This window comes from Medicago truncatula, chromosome 5, assembly GCF_003473485.1.
Source record: "Medicago truncatula cultivar Jemalong A17 chromosome 5, MtrunA17r5.0-ANR, whole genome shotgun sequence".
NCBI classification, from domain to species: domain Eukaryota; kingdom Viridiplantae; phylum Streptophyta; class Magnoliopsida; order Fabales; family Fabaceae; genus Medicago; species Medicago truncatula.
In genome coordinates, this window is record NC_053046.1 from 28,485,178 (window position 1) to 28,506,889 (window position 21,712).

The 21,712-nt window shown below is 32.8% G+C and overlaps 3 protein-coding genes across 3 annotated transcripts; all 3 read right to left on the minus strand.

Moving 5' to 3' along the window:
* Window positions 1-1,025: 1,025 nt before the first annotated feature.
* On the minus strand, window positions 1,026-5,366 carry LOC11437370 (thylakoid lumenal 29 kDa protein, chloroplastic). The gene is made up of 11 exons (XM_003615115.4): window positions 5,124-5,366; window positions 4,700-4,810; window positions 4,290-4,374; window positions 4,157-4,191; window positions 3,972-4,037; window positions 3,841-3,881; window positions 3,353-3,483; window positions 2,899-3,005; window positions 2,169-2,306; window positions 1,489-1,623; window positions 1,026-1,374 (listed from the first exon to the last, which is right to left on the minus strand). The coding sequence occupies exons 1-11, from the start codon at window positions 5,223-5,225 to the stop codon at window positions 1,264-1,266; spliced, it is 1,062 nt and encodes a 353-aa protein (XP_003615163.1). The 5' UTR covers window positions 5,226-5,366; the 3' UTR covers window positions 1,026-1,263.
* A 786-nt stretch (window positions 5,367-6,152) lies between these two features.
* Window positions 6,153-13,401, minus strand: LOC11433671 (O-fucosyltransferase 7). Its single transcript, XM_003615117.4, has 12 exons — window positions 12,995-13,401; window positions 12,444-12,515; window positions 11,658-11,757; window positions 11,504-11,571; window positions 11,213-11,301; window positions 10,918-11,107; window positions 10,675-10,803; window positions 10,427-10,560; window positions 10,120-10,333; window positions 7,707-7,891; window positions 7,492-7,587; window positions 6,153-6,850 (listed from the first exon to the last, which is right to left on the minus strand). Exons 1-12 carry the CDS (start codon window positions 13,139-13,141, stop codon window positions 6,697-6,699), a joined length of 1,578 nt encoding a protein of 525 aa, XP_003615165.2. The 5' UTR covers window positions 13,142-13,401; the 3' UTR covers window positions 6,153-6,696.
* Window positions 13,402-18,333: 4,932 nt separating this feature from the next.
* LOC11437101 (uncharacterized) lies at window positions 18,334-19,134 on the minus strand. The gene has a single exon (XM_003615119.4). It carries the CDS (start codon window positions 19,034-19,036, stop codon window positions 18,557-18,559), a length of 480 nt encoding a protein of 159 aa, XP_003615167.1. The 5' UTR covers window positions 19,037-19,134; the 3' UTR covers window positions 18,334-18,556.
* Window positions 19,135-21,712: the final 2,578 nt, after the last annotated feature.

Genomic DNA, 21,712 nt, shown 5'->3' on the forward strand with positions numbered 1-21,712 from the left:
TTAACCTTGAGAGGGTAAAAAATCTGTAAAAAAAAAATGATTTTGGGTTTTTCTGTTTAAGAACTATAGTGGGGAAAATTAAGCTCTCTTTGATTTGTCGATATTGGGATTTTACTTTTAGATCCGAACTCTGCTGCCCAGTCTTATTTAGTAAAAGTAGAAAATGATTTAATGTGAAAAATAGTACTTTCAGTAATAAGCTTTAAAATGATTTTCTTGAAGAAACCCTATCACCATCATCAGTTCCTCATTTTTCAAGGCAAACCATTAACATCATTAGAATATGGAAGAAATACAGAGGAATATAAATGGAGATGATCTTGACTCGTAGGAAAGGGGCTCAAACAAGTTTATATTCATCAATAAGCTTAATCAAGAGCTTAATGATTTGTCAGATGTTGGCATCTGTTGTTGTTGACAAAAATAATGAATAAATGAGATAAATAGGAGCCAGTGTAACAATTTTCAAGATGATTTCATCCAGCTTTAGCCACGCCTTAGTACTAAAATTGAAGATCAATTAGTGTTTTAAAAATCAGACTAAACCAATAAGTTTAATCATTACAATCGAAAATTGGTTTGTTCGTCGGTTGGTTCAATCTTGTTCAAGTCGAATTGAATTGGAGTTGAATTATAATTGGTTCAACCATTTTTTTGTTGAATTTTTAATATCTATTATTTATTAATTATTTGATTAAACTATAATTGAGCTTATTTTTCATAAAATAAACCAATAAAAAAAACTATAATTGAACTGATTGAATCATGAACTGATGGTCTCAACCGTTCAATATCCTATTTACTAGTTTTGAAAACATTGAAATGAATATTCAAGTTGGTACTGTAGTCTTCTAAAATTTTGTTAGTTTTCTTTGCACCATCTTTCGTATTATTTGTTGAACACTCTATCTCAGCTATCTCCAAAGCTTGAACCATTTTAAATAATTAATACAGGTGAGAGTTTAATGTTGAGTTTTATTTTATGTCAATGGAATAAAATAAAACTAAATATCAAAACAATAGAGTATAGCAAATGAGTGAAACTCTGGTCCATTCTTCAATATAGGTTTTGCTTCAACTTTTTCTTTTGGCAAGAGGTTTTGCTTCAACTTAATTAGAAGAGATATGGTTTTATCTCACTACATAAGCATAAGTAATTGCATAGAAGCTCAACATTTTTTCGTTAAAAAAGAAAAAAGTCAAAACTTGAAATTGAAGGTCTGTCCTGGGGGAAGAAAGTGAGCATGATATTGTACTCTATTTTTACAACTTGAGTTTGGTAATGTCGATCTTCTTGCGAGGATATGTATATGCCTCATAGTTAATTTTTTGTCCCAAGGTACTCAATTTTGTGAAAGTGGTTATCAGATCAACCTGAGAAAGATAACAAACCAAAGAGAATTACCAAGTGAATTTTTTTAACCAAACGAAAGTTTCAGTAACTGCTTTGCTTCTCTTGCATAGAGAGGGATTCATAGTTAAACTTACCTCGTAGTCGGTTCGAGAGACAGTTTCGCGGCTCCGTTGGTATTTTTGTACCCATGGAGCAACATCTGGATCAGATGCCAATAAGGTTTCTGTTGCATCCTGATCAGGACCTATGAATGCAGACAACACAGCCAGCTACCCAAATAGACAGAACATAATTAGTAACATTCAATGTTGTCAATCGTGGATCGCAGAAAATTGAGGTTTGTACAAAACAGTATATCGCAAAACAATAACAATTTGTTCAACTGAAATTGTAAAATGATAACTGAGTTCGGACAAGACCATTTCGCTAAAAAACATTAAATGGAATGTAGGGAATAGTTTCTTAGATGGAATAGCTTTAATCATTTTATAGCGACACTGGAGAGGGGAAAATGCTTATGTCAGTCTAAGTTGAACTTTGTAGCATATATACCAAGATTGCAATTTCTCTTCTATATACAGGTGGCATCTTATATATGCCTTTCAAAATTTCTATAAGAAAGATCAGGGTTGTTATATAGCGTGATAGCATAGCAAAATTTGAACAATCACTATTGTGTCATGATCCGCTATTTAGTACAATGTTGTCAAATAGCCGTTATTGTGGCGCTCTATAGTGTCAACAAACACACTATATTTTGCGCATCAGCGATCGACAAGAATGAGCAAAAATAGTGATAAAATATGGGAAGTACCTGGCGAGGACCAAAGCCTACTGCAGAAAATTTATCTTTCATTTCCTGAACACTTGCTTTCTCCCAAAGTGGAATTCTCCCCTCTGGATCTGCCTCGTCAGTATCAGTCCTACCAAATTGCCTATCGAACAAACCCCACTGATCCAAAACGAAAATTGGATGTGTTCCATGATCGTGTATTCGTGTTAGTGAAGGGTTATTTAGCAACATCTTGTGAACATTTCCAACCATGGATCATTTCATAAAGTTTTTGTAGGACATTATTCTGTGTAATTATTGATAAATCAACACAACACATCTTTATCCATTTTTCACTTGAAGAGGTGCAGATTGTGCTGATAATAAGATAAATCTTACCAATGTACACTTACTAAAGTTTGAAAATAACTAAAGCATAATAGATCAAACTGACATTGATCTAGAATTCATTTTGTATATAGATGTTACTAAAATATAGATGTTAGATAGCATTTAATGTATTCATTTTGTATATAGATGTTACTAAAATATCCTATTGTGTAAAGATGTGTTAAATTTGGACTTTTCATCTTCTAAGACAAATTCGTAGTATAAATAAGGGATATATTTTGAAAAATAATAATTAATCTATCTACTCTACTAATTAAAATGAGGTTTATATTTAGCGATTTTTATATAAACGGGGCTTATAATTAGAGACAGAGCTAGTATTAACCAGATTTTGGATAAGAGCTTAAGTTCAAAAGAAAACCTGTCCATTTGATCCATATGCAGTGTATAGTAAATTCCCTTTCTCCTCATTTCCACCGCATTTGCGAATTGCAGAAGCTAAAAATTGAGCCTTTGTTGCACTTTGTGCTACAAAAATGAAGACAATAAAGTCAATGGAATTTGAATATATCCCTACAACTTCTAGCAAATTCTTAATCAAAATTGATTTAACAAAAAATCGTCACAATAATCAACAGACATTTAGAACAAGTATGTGAAACATGTATTGTAGAAAATGCTCACAATAATCAACAGATATTTAGAATATGCATGTGAAACATATACTGCTAATAAGCTATGAATCGTGGACACAGACACTGACACGCCGACACCGCTAATAATTTGAGGAAATCACATAATTTAGTGTAATTATATGTGTCTGTGCTTCATAGGTAATAAGTATTATGTTTCAAAACGGGGATGAAATGTTCAACCTGCATACTGGATGAGATCTGCATAGGAAATAGGTCCACCTTTGGAATATGAATCTATCTCTTTTTTTGCTTCCTCTATAAAATTCAAGGCTGCAGAAAGCCCCTTGTTTTCAGGTCTACTTATTTCTGAGCTTCACACAGAATTATTAAAAAAAACAGAAAAAGTATTATGATTATTGGTAAGCAAAAATAATGCATACAAGCAAAGAAAGAGGAAAAATTTTCATTTCTGAAGAAATTGCAAGTAAAATCAGAAATTTAAGATATACTGACAAGTAAAACTTCAAAATTTTATTACTTTGTACTATCACCTATGGCCTATAGAGAGGGGCATAAAAAAGACAACTTTCAATGCAATAACAATCTTAGAGTACCTTATTTAGAAGACTAACTGTTTCTAAAAAGAATTAAAGACTACATCTATGGTTATACTTATACATATGTTAACATCATTGGATTTGAATGTTAATTACAAAAAAAAAAAGTACCTGAACCGGATAGAACCATTTGGGCCACCCGTTTTCGTTGCCTACAAACTTAAGAAGATTCCAATCAATACAGATGAAATATAGATATATCTGTTCATGCATGTATGTGGGTGCGAGCGCGCGTCTCTCACCTTATCATAAGTCAAAGCATCATTTAGAGCCAGTGTTAGAATGGATGGAGTAAGATCAGGATTTGCCTGAAGAGATATCAAACGTCGAATAAGCTCATATCCAAATTGGAAATTCTATTCTCTAGCTGGAAAAGACAAATGTATAATCCATAACCATTCAGTAAATGCAAGTCAGCAAACTATACCTTTATTGCTGTATATAGCGTCCCTTTAATTTGAGCTGTAAGAACAGAAAGTTAGAACTCTGCTAAAATGAAAGAACCATTGAGTTTGACATGATTAATGATCACATGGAGTTGTAAAACCTAAGAATCTTACACTGAAAATCAGAGCGCTGTCTGCGTTCTATTAGATCAGCAGCATTAGCGGTTCCAAGGAGCGATCCAGAGCTTGATATCGACTCCTACAAACAGATGCAACTGACCGAAACTCATCATCAAATCAATCTTATCCACTAAATACATATCCAATAATAATATATAAAATATTTCAGCTCAAATTTTTGGTTGATCAAGATGAAAATATGATGGTGTGCATTGTTTTATCCCAAAGTTTCCTACCTGCACTACTTTGTGATGATTTCTCAGCATAAGAGGTCTTTTACCAAACTCAAACAACACTAAATTTACATTTTATAAGGAAATAAAAATAAAAAGAACTAGTAAAGACGTTGATCAACCTTACAAGAAATACATTTGTTACCAACAATTCAAAATAATGACTCTTACCAAACCAATGGTCAACCCAATGCATTTAAGAACGTCTCTTCGCCTCCAATGGAAGAACTGTTCTTCTTCATCGCTAACATCAGTCTTGATTTTTGCACAACAAATGGACACCTAAAAACAAAACCAATGTTATTTCAAATTCAAATTATTCATAACTAAGCAACAATTGCAACCAATATGATTGAGTGAATGCTTGGAACCATTGAGCTTGATGAAATCACAGTGACACCATGATTTTGTTAAAGCTCCAAAGTATAACTTATGATCAAATCATGATTCTATCAAACTAACTGTCAATCCAAACATACATTGACTTTATCTATTTTTTTTAATGCAAAGTTCCAAAACATATTATCATCATTCAGAATTCACATAATATGTACATCTAAGAAAGGACATTGTAATGTATGTAACAAAGACTTACTGAACGAGGTTGGTGTCTGGTTGAAGTTGTTTTTGGATAATGAGAACCACCAAGTGGATGAAGAGAAGGAAGAGTTGAGATTGAGAGGAAAGAGACACCCATTGCTACAACCAAATTGTTATTGTTTGGTGTCTTTCTTTGTGTTTGGAAGGAGAAAGAGGAAAAAGGTTCATGCAATGTCAGATATTTTGTTTTGTGGTTTTGTTGCAAGTCATTTATGATAATATACGTTATCCACTTCCATCTTTTGCTATTGCTATTGGATTCTCTTATTTCTGCACCAATCCTTAGATTTCTGACTTCTTGGTAGGGTACTCAATTGTGTCAAAAGAAAAAAGATTTTACACCGTCAGTGTATAATAGTTAAATTACGTTTATTTAACATCTAATTAAAAAGTCATGCACCACTTACGATTGAGACTGCCATTGAACATATTCATGGAATGTGGCTTGTTAATCTTACCAAGAAAAACATTACTAACATTAATTATTTTATTATGGGTTTTGTTAACGAGTCCCCTAAAGGCACTCTTTAAGGATTTCTAATAAAGAAATTATTCTTTAAAAAAGTTAAAAACTCTAATTTCCAATGCATTGATTTCATAAACTTTGACAAAAACTTACTATTTAAAGTTACTAAACAATGCCCTAAGGGCATTTGTTAACATTTCACTTTTATTATTTATTATTGTATCATAATTAAAAACTAAAAATGGGGAGAGTGCATGTTGAAATATGTTGTTTTACCATCTAAACAGTAATACACAATAATTTAAGATAAATTAGGCAAAAAATATTAATAATCTTATTTCCACTGCTTCCAACAAAAGCTATTTTAAATCCTTTTTTGTAATAGAATTCCAAATCCTTCTTCACCATTCAACAAATTTATCCCAAAAATATACTGTAAAGAGTTAAATTATAATATGATTTTTGATGCAACACTTAATAGTTGTTAGCATTAGCTTGCACTTGTTAGGCAGACTAAATGCTTCTTTCTTATTTACAAGAGGCAGACAAAAGGCAAAATGCGAAATAAACAGTCAGAATATTGTTGCAATTAGGAGGTAGTTCGGTTACTGAGTTAAAAGACATCGAATGAATTTTAAACACGAGATATAACTTTCAAACCCAAAAAAAAATTAACATAATCACTAACTTACTAACATTTGCCTATAAAAAAAAGTTAAAATACTAAATCAATTAAATAAAATAAATACTACTTAAGGGGAACTATGTAGGAGTTCTCAATAAGAAATAAAATAACACGTGAGACTGAATCCCTGGCCACATATATGAAAACCTTGCCTATATAATTGAATCCAGTCATCTTAAAGCTCCATCCTTCAAGAACTTCTTATCCCAGCACATAATTGTGTACCTATCAAAACCTAGTTATGGGTTTCTTTTCTGTTTTTTTCTTTATTTTTTTTTCCTTCCCAAATTAATCGGTTCATGCAGAACGCCTTTTCAAAAAATAAAAATGGGTAATGCAAAACCAATTTCGATATTTACACTCTTCCACTTTTGTACTAATGAATCTTTCAAAGGAACAAGTGGGTTAGTATCTGATCTACTTGATAATGTCAGAGATGTTTCGGGACGGTGGTTCTGTCCGGCATAAACAATCAGGTAAGGGATTAGCATAAAAGGTTTCTTCTGAGCGAAACCTGTCCATGCCCTTTGTTCCAGAAATTGGTCCTTTTCTTTTCCTGGGGGAGCCAAGTCTGCAACACAGCAATTTTAAAATCACAAGCAGAAGTTTAATATGAGATCGTCGTATAAGAATGAGTACATTATAAACTAGATTTTTTCAATAGATGAAACATAATGTTGACATGGAATTGAAATATGGCCAAAGTAGTGTTTGTAAGACTTGGATAATCCTCATCTCTTGAGCTACCTTTGGGAGTTGAGTTAGGCTTAGGCCTAAGATGATACCAAAATTTTCACGACATGTACGTAACAAAATTTACAATTCCTCCCAAAAAAAATTAAAAACAAAATTGGAGAAGTTATTTCTAGTAGAAATTATTATCTATTAGTGTGGCACTAATGGCCAAAGTAGTATTTATAAGACTACTTTGGGAGTTGAATTAGGCTTAGGCCTAAGATGATACCAAAGTTCTCACGACCTGTACATAACAAAATTTACAATTCCTCCAAAAAATTTAAAAAACAAAATTGGAGAAATTATTTCGAGTGGTAGAAATTATTATCTATTAGTGTGGCACTAATGGCTAACAACTGTCTCCAGCAGGGATTTGAACTTCGTTCTTTAAAGTTACAGGATACGACTCTTACCACCTTGCTGACAACCACATAAACAATTTCTCTGCAAATAAAAAAGAAAGAAAAGTAAACTTACCGTCTAATGTGGAGATCGATAATCCTATTTGACAGTTTTTTCCCCTCAGTCATTGTTCCCTGATCTAGTTTATCAAAGAGACGAACAAGGGCTTTCCTATTTGAAACAAGACAGGACAAACAAAACAACGTTGTAAAGGGTGAACTAGAAAAAGGTAATTAAACAAATTTTAAAAGATAAATAAATATGTGCTCCTTGGGTAAACAACAGCTTACCTATCCGGAGATATTGATCGACCACGTCCAAGAAAACGGCGATGACCTTCAACAGCCCTTGCCATGTTTCCAGAATAAGAGGGTATAAATACATCACTCTCGATAGATACAATATAGTCAAGAGCAGCCATTTGAGAAGCATGATTAAAAAAGGGTTCAAGCTCCTCAATGGATGCCAACGTTTCCTGAAATTAATCACATGAAGGTTAATACACATCATACCAATGCTTCCCATCATTCAGCTATAATCCCAGAAAAGCAGTTTTTAAGCTAGTTGAACGTAATATTACTCCCTCTGTCTCATAATAATGGCCATTTAAGGTAATGCATACATATTAAGAAAATGATTAATTATACTAACTCCCAATGCAAAATAATGTGTTGTGCTCCCACTTATGATCAGATAAGCCCACCCTATACTATGTAGTCAATCGTGGTCATAGCGGTCACTATAGTGCTGTAGCGTTGGATAGCGGCCTCAAGACACTATATGAAACCCCATTGCGTTTTTGTTTTGTGTGGCGGTTGAAGCATCGCCTATAGTGGCGCGACCAGACGGCGGCCAAATAGCACTTGCTGTGATAGGAGTTTAATTGGGCCGGATCCTATTGAGGGCTGGTGGGCTTTAAAAATGAGAGGCCTAAAGTGTGGAGGGTTTACACTAGAAAAAAGAAGAAAAATAATGTGGGGAGCGTGTGAGTGGTGAGCTGGCAGATAGCAGTAGATTCCCCTAATAAGGTGTGTGAGGGGAATCAGAAAGTGAGGTTTGAGTTTGTTAAACCTGATATGGTTAGGCAGTAAGTTTCTCACTGAGGAGGATTGCTTTGGGCTGCATTTTTGCAGATTGTTCATCCATTTCTTCACTCATTAATAATGGAAATTCATCCATTTCATCTATTCACATTGCTTTATTTTACAATCGTTATCTCTGCTCTATCATGCTGCAGCAGCTACAGTGAAACTTCTGTAAAATATTTGCATTTTTTGGACCTTTTGGTCACTTCACCGTAAAATAGCCGTTTTTTACCTTCAACTTACAGCCCTCTTTTATTTAGGACCTTTTGGTCATTCAACATAAAATTTTGAATGCCGACAAAATAAGGCACCCTCCTCAGCTCTTACCTTGTCTGGCTTTCCAGCAATTCTTTTGTGACTTTCTGGCAATCATCCTCACCTTGGAGATTGTGATTCCATTAAGGAATCACTTGTATATGATTCCTTATGTTAACCTTGGAGGCTAAACTTATTTGCCTTATATTGGGTTTGAACAGCAATGAACTTTGATTATTAGTTGTGAATATGTCATTAATCTTGCGTGTTCTTCTATTGCGTTTAGCTTTTATGTGTATGACAAGTTTCTTCTATTATTTCCTTAAACTTCAACGTAACGGCTATAACGCTACCCGCTATAGCGTTTTGGGGGTCGGCTGCTACCAGCCACTGACTACATAGACCCTAAGTTGCAACTACAGTTTACACCCATTTATCCTAGTCTTGCAATACAATACAAACTACTTTAATAAATAAAGATAACACTGGAAAAAAGTAATAAATACTTAAGGTTTGTTTGGGAGTTTAGGAGGGGAAGGGAGGGTTTCCGGAAAAAAAGGGAAGGAAAAAGTAAGGAAGGATAGAACCCCAACTTGAATGGAGAGTTCATTTTTCTTCCCCCCTAATTTGGGGGAACTAAAAGTATGTACTGGAGAGGATTTTACAGGGTTTAGAAAGAGAAAAAAAAATATATTTCCATGTTATAATACACTCAAAATTATAAATACACTTACCACAAGTATTCTCTTATCATTCTCTACAAAATCACTCTCTCCAATAAGGTGAAAGATTTCTTTCTCTTCCTTTCCCTTCCCCTAAAGCCCTCCTTTCCTCCAAACTCCCAAACGGAGTCTTAATATTCATAAGTGTGAAATAATGAGTTACAAATATTTCAAACAAGAGTTTTATATGAGTCGGCATATACATTATCTTCCGTTTTATATTTTAATTTACTGTTATTAAAATGTAGGGATCATTTTTCAATAGTTTTGGACTAAGGTCTACTCTAGAAGTTGTTTTCTCATAATAACTGATAACTTAGACACTGTAATATAAGTGAAGTACCTGCCATTCATAGAACATTTTTTCCTTTCCTTTATAATAAAAAAACCTCTAATAGAAATCATGACTTGACAGCATAATGGGCCCCATTATGGCAGAGGATAATAGGTGATGAATATTTTAGATGGAGAGAGGGATAATTATAGGGGATGGACATTGAAAAAGATTTGAAAATTAGGCATTGGTTTGGGATACAGAAAATACTAATGCATTATCAAACTTCATTTTCTAGAGATATATTGAATAAAAAGCCCCCACCATGCATCAACAACATAAAGCAACTAAGAACTGCAATTATTACCTTGCTCATTAACAATGGATAACGGGATCGCAGTTCAGCCATATGGGACTCACCCCCATAAATCTCTCCAGCAGCAATATATATCGGCGTCTTTGATGGATATCCAAGAGCAGTAAGAAAAATTCCAACTTCCTTTGGTGTTAAGGGGCAAAACCCTTTGGACCTCTGTTCTACGGGATCAATATCTTTTACTTTCCAATAAGAAATGTTCTCTCTACAAGTTTAACAAACAATAAACATCACAAACCATGTATGAGAAAAGACATGACATTCAATTTATCCTTCTTAAGATTCCACAGTTCCATACCTGATAATCCGTAGCTCTTCAGCTTCATCTAGAGATAAATCATGCGTACACCCACTAAATGCAAGCATATCCTTCTCATAACGTAAATGCAAGGCAATATATGGACCCCGTGACCTCATTCTTTCCACCAACAACTACAAGGACCCAAAAAAAGTATTACAGATTGAGAATAAAAATTAATACAGGGGTCGTGGAAAAGTATTAGATAGAAAACAAAGAAACCAATCAGTTGAGATATCCTCATATACCTTTCCTATTTGTTCAATACGAGGAGAGAAACGGAGTGCTTCATAGCAAGCTCGGCAACGAAGCTTTTGAATGTCTGGAGGTAGATTGTTGTTCGCTAGCCGTGAATCGGATTTTGAAGCACGAATAACCTGAAGTTAAAAAATATTATGGGTGCATAATATGTTAGAAAATAATGGCAAAAAAAAATAAAAATAGAATGGTAACATAGAACGGTAGTAACAATAGATTTTCAACATACATACTTCGTGATCTTCCCACAATCTCGCAATTTCATTCTCATAGTAATCCATGCCAGACCAGCTTCTGAATTGCTGCTTAACCATTCCGGTTTCATTAACCATTACCAGTTCAATGGGAAGCTTCTTAATGATCTTTACATCGTTAGCTAGAGAATTAATAAAATGCTCTTCATCGAAAACATCAGAGAAATTGCTGAAAGAAAAATCATAAAACCAGAATTAAAAAAAAAAAAAAAAAAGTCTAAGAGAAACTGAAACAGAAATAATAGCAAAAAAAAAAAGGAATTAATTTTTTTACCTAGTATCTTGCCAAAATGATCTTTTATCAAGTTCTGGAATTACAAGAGTAGCATTTATGATACGAGCTACAGCTACCATATCACATATCTGCACCAAAGGAAACATATGTTCAGTTTCTAACAACACTTGAATATGACAAGTTTAAATGCGATGGTCCTTCTCATTCACAATTTGTCATCCAACGGCATAACAAACAATTTTCAAGAAAAATGTTCAGCCTCAGACGAGTCGGCATTAATAATAACAACATGCATATGTGATTAACAAAGAGAAAAGAGAAAGATCAGACCCCAGAACGCATTTGGTTGAGCCCACCATTTGTATGAACTAAAAGATATCCACGTGACTCAGCAGGAGCTGAATGAACATGTATTAATCTGAGTAAGTACCAAACTAATTCATACTTGTAACTTGTAATGAAAGTCTATGTTTAAGTTTCTTACCGGTGTAATTAGGAGTAGGCTTTGTACAAGGAAGAAACCCACGATTTGATGGAGGCTTCCACAGCTTCACGTAATCAGAATCCCCTCTTAAACGATTCAACTGTCAAACAGAAAGAGTCAAATAAAAAACACTATAGGTGCATATCTTTACATAATTTAAATATATCTAGCTGCATACATGATACACCAATATCTCTGCAGATATAATACAACTAAACCAAACAAGTTTAAGGTCACACAATACATGAGGTGCATAAATACTACAAATGAGCAGAATCAACTGTCCCACCCACTCGATAGGGAATGGGAATGGGAATAGGAGAGGAGATTCACTAATGTATTAAAATACATGTTTGCAATTAAGCTGACGTTCGAACTATAATTATTTGGATTGACTTCTTTGAGCTTACCTACTGGCAAAAACACTTGTCGGACTATTTGAAAGAACTAATGGAAACAATTTATCACATGTCCATTAACTGTTTTCAGGTAATTTGATAAGCATTCTGGGATAGATTATAAAAGCTACTTATAGCTTATGAGTTACGTATAGCTTATATGAAGACAATTCAACTTAATTATATCTTCTGTCATAGAAAAAACTTATACATAAGCACTAAATTAAGTTGTTTATCCAAACAAGGCCTAATTTAATAAGCTCATTGGCAGATACAAAGATAGTTTTCATAGATGTAGGGTATTATATTTCCTTAGCATTTTCATAGTTTTTAAACAGATGATATACCCAAACAAGTTACTAGCTAGTGCTGACACGCAGGACCAAACCTTGGAAGTAGAAAGTGGTAGTTTGGATAAATGGGGTGGAGCTAGCTCTTGTGTCCGTTGCAAGTTTTGAACCTGTCAAAATTTGAAAGACATATTTTAGTAAACCAAAGGTATCCTTCAGAAGCAACTGCAGAGACTAATCCCCTCGAGGTAACTAAGATTCATTTAAACGGGTTGACCTCTCCCAAATTTGAAACACATATGACAACAAATACAACAACAACAAAACATAAGGGAATCTTCCACTCTCTAACAAAGTTTTCAATCTTCCACTATCTAACAAAGTTTCCCTAAGTAGAATCCAATATACAAAACAAAAAAAACAAAAAAACACACACACACACAAGCATATACCAAACCTACCAATGTGAACAAAGACCCTTGCTTTTTTTAACATTGTTAACCATTAATAGCAATCTCTTGAAGTCAACAAAGTACAAAATAAGCAATAACAATTGAATAAAACCTTAATAATAAATAAGTCATATGAACAAGTTTAAAAGAACCCTAAAATAATAGATTTTAGTAAAATTAAAGAAAAAGAGACAAACCGTAGGGAACTTGTTATTGAACTTGTGATCCTTAGAAGAAGGAATGTGTAAATGACCAGTGAATAGAGCAAGAAAAGTAATTGAGATAATCGCTGCAGTTAACAACTTCCTCAACAATACCAACGAAATGAATTTCCGTTTCTGCATTCCACTATTGATCAATCAATCAATCAGATTCTGGGTCACTGATTTCACACCCAAAAATTAACCTTTTCTTAACACTTGATTAACAATAATCTGAGCGAATGAATAATCACGTTTGATGAGTTTCGGTGGGAAGAACAGAACAGAACAGCAAGACAACAAAATCGGCAGGTTGTGTTGTGTTGTTTTTGGGGTTTCTCGAAGTTTTTGATGTTGTCGGGTTTAACAATTGTCTGACCTAGTACTAGTACTTCTTCTACTCATTCGTTTTCATCTGTTCCAAATTTAAATTTTGTACTTCTTATTATTTTTATCTTTTGACCAATTAATAAAAGTTTATTACTTGGATTAATTAAATTAATATTCTCCGATCACTCATATAAACAAGCGTTTATTATTTGGATTAATTGAATAAACTGATATATTTGATCTATAATATTCTTAATATTTGATCTATAAGTGTATCATATATCAAATGCATCGGTTATTAAAAAAAAAAAAGATTATTTATGTTAAAAAAAGGATTTTTATTTATAATAATGACATGAAGGAGTACTACTTATTCTATTAAACACATATGAAATTATTTTGCTTATATTTATTACGGTTTTTTTTAATAAAAAAAAGAATCTAAAAGAAAAATTGGAAAACAATTTCAAATGAAAAAACTGTTAAGATTATATTAGAGTAGAAAAAAAAAATTGTCAAAAGATTGAAGTAATTTTATAATAAAAAAATCACATGTTGTCTCCAAACAAACTAATTTTTTTAAATGATTTTTATTATTTTTAACAAACACAAGGTAGTTTCTACTTTTTTTTTTTTATATAAGAACTTAAGTCCTCGTGAGCTTAGCTCAGCGGGTAGAGACAATGCATAATATATGTAAGATTCAAGTTCAAACCCCGGGTACCACCAAATAAAAAAATATATAAAAACTCTAAAAAATAATCTCTAAATTATTGAATACTTAAATGACTTTTTTTTTTAATATGTAAGTAATATGCTCTTAGTTTTTCTTTCATGATTTTTTTGTGATTTCATTATCTTACGGTTGTTATTTTTTATTTTATTTTTCGGTTATTGTGTGGGGGGTTTTTATTTTCTCTTTTGAGGTGGTGTTCATTTGATTCAACTTGTAAGATTAGTTTGTCTCAATCAAATGAATGACTTTAGTGTTGTCAATGTTACAAACATGAAGGCATGGCTATTATGAGCGCATGAGTATAATCATATTTTTAGGTTTGTACATCTTATTGTTTTATGTTAGTAACATGGACATTGTGTCTATTTTTTTTTCTTTTTGGTTTTATCGGCTTTTAATTTGTGTTGTATTAATGAGATTTATTGATTTAAATGAATGAATATTGTTTATATCAAGTAAAAAAAGAAAAATAAATCTATAGTGATTTTCTAACTCTAATTAACTTTCTTGTAAAAAGAATTACTCCTAAATAATTAATGTCAAAAAATATCTTGATTAATATTAAAATAATAAATTTGAAGATATTTTTATGTGATTTTTAACATATATCATTTATATTTTTTTAAGAAGTTAAAATGAAATATTATTACTATCAACCCTGAATTTTCAAGCACAAAGAGTGCCTGAAACCCAGGAAAGAAAACAAGTTACCATCAAAAGTCTGAGAAAAGGTGAATCAAGAAGCTAAAACAACCCTATTACAAAAAATTCTCATACTATTTGATGGGTTAAGTCACCACAAGTGATAGGTAAAAGTAAGATTGAGACGATTTGCTTTCAGCCACCAAAACGTTTGAAGCTTAATTTTGTCGAGAAGTTGTAGTAACGAGGTCTCCTTTTGTTTGAACACCCTAACATTTGTTTCATTCCAAATCGTCCATATGCAAGAGAGTCAAATGAGATTAAAGACTTGACAAGTACTTTTAGAAAAAGCACCTAAAGTTCCAAATTGATGAAGGTGATATACCACATGTTATGGTTAAATCGTAATGAAACCCAGTTAATGCAAAATACCATCCCACCCAAAATAATCACAAGAGAGGAACAAGTGATCAACATCTTCCATCTTTCCACATCCCCCCACACAAGGTTGAGCATTATGATGTAAAACGTGTCTCCTTGCTAAATTGTCCGTAGTTGATAATCGATTTCGCAGCAGACCCCATGCAAACAAGTTGACCTTCAGGGAAACCTCCTTGCTCCAAATTGATTATGTATGATCGGTTGCCAAGACGTTGACCGTTGAAATCATGTAATTATAAGCACTTGTAATAGAATCATTTTTGGAAGCATGTAAGTGCCAAAACCACTTGTCAGGAAGATTAGGCTGCAGAACAATGTTAGATAAAATTTCACTACACAATCTAACCTGTTCCTCCTCCCAAGCTAATAATCTACGACTCCACTGTCACGCATCACCGTCCTTCTCCCATCCAAGAGAGTACATTTCAGTCACCGATGCGATTTTGTTAACGACTAAATAAAAAAGGTGGCTAAAATTACTTTTCAAAACCACACCATCAATCCACGGATCCCACAAAAAAAAAGTCTGAGTGTCGTCTCCTACCTCTCGACCGATGTTGTCATCAAACTACCAACCCACTCCTACACCAGCCCCGCCTCTAATACTAATCAAATTATTCCACCATACTAAATTAAATCACCCTCCTTTGATACTCCATCCCACATCGTTGTACCTCACAATTAGAACTTTATACCACCAACTCCTAGTCTCACCATTCATCCTCCAACACCGTTTGTGAAGTAAAGACAAATTAAATTCCATAATCCTCTATAACCTCAACCTTCATTCTCCTTTTTTAAAATAAATAGTGTCCCAATTAATCCAAGTTATTTTCCTAACTGCCTCACCCCTAACCCCCAAAAGAAACAATTAAAAATAGATTCAATAGAGGAAATGATACATGCAAAAGCCTTGAAGAAGGAAAGAAAATAAAACCAAAGAGAGGACAAAAAAAACTTCAGAAGTACTAATCGACCACCCAACAGGAGATTTTTACTCTTCCAACCTGATAATCCTGACTTAATGTGATCAAGCAACAAACGCCAAAAATTTAACTTACGAGAATCACCACCAATTGGCAGCCCCAGATAAATAAAAGATAATTGGATCAATTTACACTTAAGAACAAAAGCTGCCTCAGCCAACCAAGAATTATGAATGTTGACATCAACTAAAATAATTTTGTGAAAATTCACCTTGAGACCGGATGACGCCTTAAAAAGAAGAAGTAAAGCTTTAAAGGCTCTTATATTTTCCTAGTGACATTAAATAGAGGAGTAGACCTTGCAATAATTTGTTTAATAATTAATACTATATATTGTTAAGTGTCATTATTTTAGGAAATGAATTTTTAAGTGTCTACATTATTAAATAGGGTAGAAGACACGCGAAAGTATTTTCGGAAGTTTGGTTGAAAGTGAGTAAATTTTGATGGAAGAGCAGTTTTCAAACATTAATGACTGAAGCCCAAAGTGACATTTACAACAAAAGTTTGGTGGCCCAACTACTTAAACCCATAATGACATAATACATAGACTATTACTTTTCCCACACTATGCCTTATTAGCGCGTCCTATAAATTTTTCAAAAATGCCCTTGTGAAATTTGGATTTTAAAATCCGAACTGAGTTGTTCCTTTGTTATAGGGTGAAAAATTGAGTTTTTCATAAATTCGGATTTTATAATCCAAAAACGTCAAAAATTATGGTGCGCTACTTGTTTTTTCGGGATTATAGAATCCGAACACCCCATAGACACCATTTTACAAGAAAAAACAGTCGGATTATATAATCTGAACTGTATCAGCACAAATTATGAACATGTTTGAAACATGGATAGTCATTTTAAGGACAATATTAAGCTTCCTAATCCTCATCCTTCACTTTTGGGTCATTATTAGTTGTTATTAATAAAAAATTCGGTTTTCAGGCTACTTGATCAGATTGCTCCGAAACTTTCCCAGAAAATCAGGAAAAAATCAAGGATCAAGATTCTCGTAAGAGAAACTTCATACTGGATTCCGCCCCTCAAAATCCAAAATTCCATCGTTTAGACCCATTTTTCATTTTTTCTCTTCATATTCTCAGAAAAATTTGAAAAAAATTGCATCGGTTTTATTTGATTTTTAGAATTTTTGGGTGGTATTTTTATGATTTTATTTGATAGGTTTTTAACATTTTTTTACTTTGTTTTTTGGTTGTTTTTAAAAGCAAAATTTAAAACTGCTGAAATAGAAGAGGTTGCTAATTATACATAAGCGCGTATTTCGGATTATAAAATCCAAATTAGTAAAAAATCATTTTAGATTTTAAATTCTGAATAGCTCATGGACATTTTTGTAAAATTTATAGGACGCGAGAAAAATGGATAGATTGAAAAAAATAATATATAGCCTAATACATAACCCTAATTGTTTTGCTATATATCTATTAAACAAAATCGGCTGCCACACTTCATCTTCTTTTATGGTTATTTCACTTTCTGCTCCTCTTCTTTGTGTGACCTCCAACACTTATACCTCACTTCTTTTTCTTCCATTTTTCATTTCCTTGTGATTGCATTAGCGGTGCATTAATGGTTTCGTGGTGAAAAAAGAATTTCTCAAGATGTGCAAAGTTAAAAAAAGGGTTAATACCTCTTTTCGTCCATGTAATATTAGCGAATTTCAGTTTTAGTCTCAGTTAAAAAAAGATTTAAATTTTGTCCCTGTAATTTCAGATTCTTCCACTTTTGGTCCCTTATTCCACCACGTCAGCAAAATCTACATACGGCACGTAAAATGAGGGATCAAAAGTGGGAGGAATCTGAAATTACAGGGACGTAATTTATGCAGATTCTGCTGACGTGATGAAAGAAGGGACCAAAAATGGAAGAATATAAAATTACAGGGACAAAATCTAAATTTTTTTTACAAGGACTAAAACCGAAATTCGCTAATATTACAAGGACGAAAAGAGGTATTACCTTAAAAAAATTAAGATTATTTGTGAATTAAGACCCTGCACACCCTCAAGTAGACATAGATCCGCCCTGGAGTACAACTGGTTAAAAGTGCATTCACATATGCTTCTGCGTAGTTTCACCATTTTCTCTGTAGTTCCTCTCGGAAAATTTATATTTTCTTGTAGTTAATAATTCACCTTATTTTGCTTTTAAAAAAAGTAATTAACCAAAAAAATCCGGATAGGCACAAATTAAAAAAAGTAAATAACGCTAAAATAACATTTACAAAAAGTATATTCACAAAAATAAAAAAAAAATATCGTAACACTATTTTAGATAATCTAAATTATATTCTAAGCATGATAATGATAATAAACAATTAAAGTAATGGTCATGGTCAATTTCTGCTTGCTAAGGTCATCGTTTCTCTAATGCTATACACATAGAACGAACCTATATATTTTCTTTAGGTTCCTTCAACTTTCTTTCTTTTATCACCAAAAAACTTGAACCAAAATCCACATGATCTTTTATTTCCATGCATAACATCTTTTCTTCTTGAAAACGACTTGCTCTTTATGATTTCATGTTGACCACTAAGCAAAAAGATAGATAAAGAGGTGCTTCTTTTTCCCTCGCTATTAAAACAAAAACAATGCAAAGGAGAAGCACAAGAAGAAACGGAAGATGAAGAGTAACAAGATGAAGACAATGAAGAAACATAAGAACTTGAATTAGAACCATCATTAATATTAGCAACAAAGGTTCTTGTTCTTCTATGTGAACCAAAAGAAGAAAGTTGAATAAGCTTTTCATTCAAGCAAAGAGAACAAACACCAGGTGATTGGTTGTGTTTTGGGTGGTTTTTGCAACGACCCTTTGGTTTTATTTGACCAATTGTGTCATTTTCTTTTGTGAAAGTTCTTTGTAATCGTAGGTTTCTCATTTTGGTGGCTTATTGATTTTCATTTGGAATATATATATAGTGAAGAAAGTATTGAGATATTAATGAGGTTAAGGTGTGGCTATGACGTGGTTGGTGTGTGTATGGCTGTGTTTTCACTTTCCATGATACTTCATGGTAGCTTCCTTGCGTTATTTATATGAATAGTCAAAAGTCATTTTAGTGTTTTTGACGGTTTCTTTGTATATAAAATAATTAAATTAATTAAGTTGATACTAAAGGGGTAGTAAATAGACGTGTTTGAAGGGGGCAAGATGGGGCCCACAAGCTGAGTCGGTGCCTCTCATGTTTATGTGATGATCGCAATCTCAAACAATCCTTAAGGAACTAAAAATTAGTACCAATTTTTTTCGAAAATAAGTGAGGTATTGGTGTTGTGGCATGAGATAATGAAGGTGTTATTGTAGCTACGTAGCTACTAACTGCTGGTAAGTCTTTTCTTTGCCAGATTCAGAGGTTGCAGAAGCTTTAGCTATGTGGAAGGGTTTGAAGTTTGCGAAAAACATGTGTTTTATGAATCTTATAGCAGAATCAGATACTTCTAATTTGATTTTGGCGTTGAATACGCATGAACATTATTCCATCTATTTTTTTGAAGGAACATTATTCCATCTATGTCGGCTTTATTATTGAAGATTGTATTAGCTTAAGTGTTTGTTTTTGTAGTTAAATTATAGTCAATAAAATAAAGTACTACGTACTCTCACTCGAACAAAAGTTTCCACTATTCTAATGAATTTGAGGAAAAAGACCACAGCTTTCTGCGGGCCGCCGTGGAAAAATCTCTCATATTTTTAAAAAAATTGGTGAGGTGAGGGTAAATAAAAGCACGCTGCAAAAGCTTCATTGCACGAGATTGCGAAAGTTTAATATGTTGGAGCCTACATTCAAACTTGCAATATTCCCTTTCTTTGCAATGTCCATTTTCTCCACATTTAGCTGGAATTGTTAAAATTTACGAACTTAAAATAATGAGTCATTTATCTTTAGTGTAAGACGTGTAAAATGAAAATATATCTAATTGTACAATAAAACTTGTGGATCATATAATCCCAAATGTAACAATGCAACAAGAAGATAACTTAGAGGTTAATATTACAAACAAAATGTTTCATAAATGACCAATTTCAAAAAAATAAAACTTAAAGGACCAATTTAAAATAAAAATTAAACTTAAAAGACAGCATATGTAATTTTTCCTAATTAATAATATTTGCATCACAACCATGTAAATATCTTCAATTTTGTATTTTAGTGATAAAAGTTATCAATATTAAGAGTGATTACATTCATAATTAATAAGATTAATCTCGTGAAATTGTTGTTTTTTTCTTCTTTTTCTCATATTCATCGGAAGTAAATGTGACCATTGTTATTGACAGACGGAGTACCGTTTTGTCCACGCAAGGAATTCTATTTAGGAAAGCTAGTCAATTTAGTTTTCTTATTTCTCTGTAATTACTAATTTTTTATATAAAAAGTGATCACTAGACGAATAAAATAATAATGACCACAGTTATACGTAAAAGGAAAGGGCAATATGGATGGTTAGTAAAGCAAAATATGCAAATAAGAATGATGATTAAAATAAAACCGACCAATGAAGAAGTAGCCATAGTATAAGTTATAATTTGGACTTTTTAATTTTTTTCAAGAGACACAAAAGAAGTAGGAAAGAAATATAGTGCATGCTTGGTATGGATGATATGCAAATTTGTGGCAGAAAGAAAATAAATGATTAAAAAATTAAGATTATTAGAAAAAGAATGTTTTGTATTTTATTACTCATTCGAGAGGTGGCTTGTTAGTGCGACATTCTTTTATGCAGCTCATTTGGCTCACTTGTGTTTGGGTCTTGTGGACTGAACGTAACAATGGTTTTTTCAATCACAAGGAGAATTTGATTGAACAGCAGTTGCATGATGTATTGGTGGATTAAGGCTGCTAATGGTAACTCTTGTCGTGTTCGCTTGTATGTTTGGGCATCGGTTAGTTCGCTTTTTTGTTATTAATGTGTGAGGACTATGTTGTAAACTAGTTGTTTTATTTGACACATTTTACGCTAGAGAAACTTGTACTTCTGTGAAAGTCTTTACATCGATGACGAGAGTTGAACTCACGAACCACCAAACATGTGTTAGCTATTCTATTATTTTTGCAGCATTAGCTGGCTGGTTGAGTTTGAATCCTTAAGTATATAATGTGAAAACAATTTAAGGAAAAGTGTCAAAAGCATTGGTGGAGACAACTGTGTGTACTATAGTTTAGAAATCTGTTGAGACAATGGCATTAAAAACCACTGATTTTCCGTATAGAGGGCCATGCTAAAACCCCATTCCTCACTTCTTTGCGTTGTCTTTACTACTGCCACAAAGTCAGTCATAGCTTATATTAATGTATTGTTAAGATTAGTTGGCACAAATTGTTGATGTTTCTTCCATCTTTCTTCTGTTCTTCCTTTTTCTTGTATACTTATTTAATATATGGAAAACAGGCAAGACGTGGTTAAGTTAGGTTGGATGACTAAAAGTAGGTGATCTATTTCTAATTTTTTTTTAGTAAAGGGAGAGATATAGATCCATACTTTCCATGTAGTTGAGAAATACTTAAATATAAAAATTATTTAGAGGCACATACATAACAAGATATATTATTTAA